The sequence below is a fragment of the Pinus tabuliformis genome, chromosome 2_2 (genome assembly GCF_031772625.1).
Source record: "Pinus tabuliformis cultivar Carrire ecotype Pingquan chromosome 2_2, CPIR1, whole genome shotgun sequence".
NCBI lineage: Eukaryota > Viridiplantae > Streptophyta > Pinopsida > Pinales > Pinaceae > Pinus > Pinus tabuliformis.
In genome coordinates, this window is record NC_142300.1 from 1289347072 (window position 1) to 1289351632 (window position 4561).

The following is a 4561-nucleotide window of genomic DNA, read 5'->3' on the forward strand; positions in this document are numbered from 1 at the left end:
TCAAATTTTAAAAAAATTAGATCAGGAAAATCCATCAAAAAATTTCTAAAAAAACTCCCAACAACAACACCTCTGGCAATATCACTTAAAAGCAAACTAAAACAACTAAAAAAGCAGCAGTTCTGGCACTATCATTTAGGAGCGAACTAGAAGCAGCCATCTGGCGGCATGACCTGTCACATCATGATTGTGGAACACTCTGGACTCATGCTCAATGTTTTCCAATAGCAGTTACGGGGCAAGTTCAGCATTTTTTTAATGACGTAGTTGCAGACAGCTAATACATGCGTCTGCATCTACATTTGCTTTTGGAAGAGTAGATGAAGTTGACAGGGTGTAAATGCGTGTGGGCTCTGCCCAACAGACACACCGCTTTTTCTTCCGTGTCTTCTCTCTGTTTTCTGTAATACGGACGAAGCTTCACGCGCTGTAACCAGAAATCAACGTGATTCTTATAAATGCGTTGCCCACCTTGTCTGCAGTTACAATCCGTTTCCTCCATTACTCACAACCCCTGGTCTGAAGTTACAACCGGTTTCCTCCACTACTCCAACCGCAGCAAAATATCGACAGGTCATCAGTATTCGTAATGGGCAATTACATTTCCTGCGCTTCCGATTCAGTTCCTTCCAATACTGTGAAAGTCTTAAGCTGGAATGGCACTGTTCAGGAGCTTCAGCGGCGGATAAAGGCAGCAGAGCTCATGTTGGACAATCCTCAGCACTTTGTCTGTCACGCCAACGGCCTGCAGATTGGGCGCCGAATCAATCCTCTTTCGGCAGACGAAGAGCTGGATTTGGGGTATCTCTATTTCCTTCTGCCAATGGCCAAGCTTCATTCTGTGCTCTCTGGGACAGACATGGCCTCCCTGGCATTCAAAGCCAATTCCGCCATGAAACCTGCAAGCAGACGCAGCTCCGGCGCCAGAGTGCTCCCCGCATTTGGGGACCTCCTCATGCGTCCCCTGCCGCCAGAAATGAAAAGGGACGACGATGATCTGGAGGATGTGTTGACGCGGGAGGAGGAGTTTGCCGTGCCGAAGCTGAATTTGGAGGACGATCCAGAGCTGTCAACGGCACTTGCAGAGCTGAGATTGAGGACTTGCAGATCATGGAAGCCAAAGTTGGAGACCATTACCGAGTTCCGGCCGAAGCTTAGAGATCTGATGCACTCAAACATTGAACAGTTTTGCTAGCCTCAGTATTCAAATACAGAACAGCTGGAACGGCTTCAAGAGCAGCAGCTTGCATTGCATTTTTTTGTGTTGTGTATCAAATGTGTACCCATAGCCCATAATCTGATTTATTCTCTTTCTCAAAAGAATAATTTTTTCTTAATGAAATTCTTCCCGGCAAATAGAGAGAATTGTAAAAGTTTGACAGGTAAAAGTGGGAAAAGATATCGTTTTCCATATTTTTTATTTTTTCGATATTTATGAAAAAACATTGGATGTAGACTTTATTTGGTTTAATTTATTAAAATTTATGAAAAATCATTAAATGTAATTTTGATTTGGAGAAGATCAATGCAAGTTATACTTTGATATATTTGGACTCATCGAAGCTCTCTTAGAATGTATAAATTCCTTAAATTATCTCTACATTATATCAATGCTTTGCGCCAATATCAATGCTTTGTGCCCATGATGTAAACAATGACAATATAAAATAATGTTTTCCTTCCCTAACTATTTCTATGATTTTTTTGGAAATATATTTTTTATTAATATTTATAATAGCATATGGAACATCATAAGTTAGTAGTATATGGAAGAAGAGTATAGATGAAAAGAGATGTGATATATTATGCCATCTAGATATTATTTAGTTTGGAAGTGTTTTTTTTGCAACATAAATTATTGTCTCTAACAACAGGTAATAAATTAATTTAACTTTACAACAAGTTTACCAAGGCCTATGAATGGAGACCCCAAATTTCATGAGGTATGTGCCATGTGAGCCTGTTATATGATAGGTCTAGTTGTAGTAACTTCACACATTTTCCCAGAGTTACATGTATACTACCCAATAACTCTGTTTAGAGCAAAATTGGATTTTTCTAGATGTTGGATTTTGGGATTCTTCCACAAAGATTATAATTATTTTGTTTAAATCTTTTATTCTTTTTATGATGACATTGAGATTGAGATGATTTCTTTAGAAGGGATCCTAGAAGTGCGCATTTGTAAATTGTGGAAATCTCTGCTCCTCTCAACAGAAAGACATGCTACAATATGTTTTGTGACCTACTAAAAGAAAAACCTAGATGGGCCATGGTTGAAGCAACATTTCATGTTCAATCCCAAAACAATGAAGCAATGTTCATCGGCAAAAAAAAAAGAAAAAAAAAATATGAAGGCATTCAATGAATCACGATTTTTTACTTGAAACGAAATTTGACCCTACAAACAATATGACATGTGACAAATCTGCCAATCTGCCACCAACATTACAAACAATTCCCATGTGTCATTTGACATGCATCTGGTACAAAAAAACACAAGGAATATCTCACTAGTAATGTCATTCACTGTAACTTGAAGCACTATTGTCTGACATGAGGTATGTGCCTTGTGAGCTTGTTATATGATAGGTCTAGTTGTAGTAACTTCACACATTTCCCCAGGGTTACAAGTATACTACCCAATAACTGGTTCAGAGCAAGATTTAATTTTTCTAGTTATTGGAGGTGGCCAATGGATTTGGGGATTCTTCCACAGAGATTATAATTATTCCATTTTAATCTTTTATTCTATTTATAATGACATTAAGATTGACATGATTTCTTTAGAAGGGATCCTAGAAGTGGGCATTTATGAACAAGAGAAATCTCCGCTCTTCTCAATAGAAAGGCATGCTACGAGATGTTATGTCACCTACTAAATGACAAACCTAGATGGGTCATGATTGAAGCAACATTTCATGTTCAACCCCAAAGCAGTTAAGAAATCTTCACCGACCATAAAAGAAAATAATAATAATAATAATAAATAAATATCAACTGTCTATTTAAAAAAAATTCATCGTTTCAAAAATTCATCGTTCCTTTTGAAAACATGACACATTTTTTCATTTTGAATATTCATAATTTGGAACTTAACAATAATATTCCCTCAAATCCACAACCCTACTAATTTCTCATAACATGTAATATCATTAAAAATAGAAGAGTCATCTACATATTTTATGCACATATTTTCCTATATTCCATACATTTTCATCTGCTCTTACTTATAAAAGAAAAAACAGAAATGAGAAAAGCATCCACCTTCAATAGTTGATTTATATTTAAAGAAAAAGATAACTTTCTAAAAAATAACTATACATAAAAATAGAAATGTCCAAGAAAAGATGAAGAAACGATTCTCGTAGAGAATGCAATATCCCTGCGTAGCAAGGGAAGGTATAGAAAAATACACTTATTGGCCATCTGGGTTTTGTGTTTATTTATGTGGTGGGTTTTGTGTTTGTTTGTGGTGGAAACTTGTTTCAACTTAAAGCAGTGCCATACAATTCTATCAAACCATTTAATGTTGATTTTTGGCCAAGACACTATGATTGTTTTACTTCATAACCTAGTCAAAAACATTAGAAAAAATTACTAACAACTCCAACAATCAAACCAATGAACAAAGAATAACATGGTATCATTTTTGCATCCAGTGTTGAAGTAGTCCCCATTGTTCATAGGATTCTTGTATGTGCTTGAAACATTGACAATATTGAACCATACATATATGGAAATCAAGAAAACCAACACTAAGGATATGCAATTTGCTTCAATTCAAGAGTTCTCTTCATGCCTACTAGAAATAAGGCACTTTGTCAAAAAGAAAGATTTGCTATGCTAAATAAGGGATTCAAACTGATCAAATTTTCGAGAGCCTAATGTTATTACTTGACTTTAGAATATAAATCATGCAAACATATTTTATAAAAACTGAGATAGGAGAAATGCCAAAAATGAATGAATAAACCTAACCTAAAAGAACTCTATACACTAGAATTGTATGGCACTGCTTTAAGTTGAAACAAGTTTCCACTTTTCATGGAAGCAATAAATAATACTCAATTGAAAGAGTGTGGAATGATATAACCGGATTCTAGTGCTCAATTCTCGAGTATAATGCACAATTTTTTCTGCCATGTACTTTTCTACGATTTTATAGTTTTATAAGAATTCAATTTTTTATATTTGTGTTGAAAACCAGAGTAATTTATATGGTATAAGTGTTTTATTTAAATGTTGCAATATAAATGTTTATATTATAATATTTAAAAAGATATAAGTAAAGTCATAATTTTATTTAGGAAATTTTGATTAATAAAATATTAAATAATGAAATAATGAACTAATGACGTGATAGAATCATCTTGTCCTTTTGCTGCAACAACAAGGATACTGGGTCTCATAGTCATTCTTTCATTATTTGATTATTGCATGTAAGAACAAAACCCCAAAAACAACATAAACTATAAAACAACGAAGTAAGAGAAAGGTTAACTAAGCACATATAGTGCACCACACTTCATCAGTTTACTATACCCGGATTGATAATTTA

General features: G+C 34.8%; 1 protein-coding gene across 1 annotated transcript; it reads left to right on the plus strand.

The window, feature by feature from the left end:
* The first annotated feature begins 466 nt into the window (after positions 1-466).
* On the plus strand, positions 467-1481 carry LOC149198186 (uncharacterized). Its single transcript, XM_089404081.1, has one exon. It carries the CDS (start codon positions 590-592, stop codon positions 1193-1195), a length of 606 nt encoding a protein of 201 aa, XP_089260207.1. The 5' UTR covers positions 467-589; the 3' UTR covers positions 1196-1481.
* The last annotated feature ends 3080 nt before the right edge of the window (positions 1482-4561 follow it).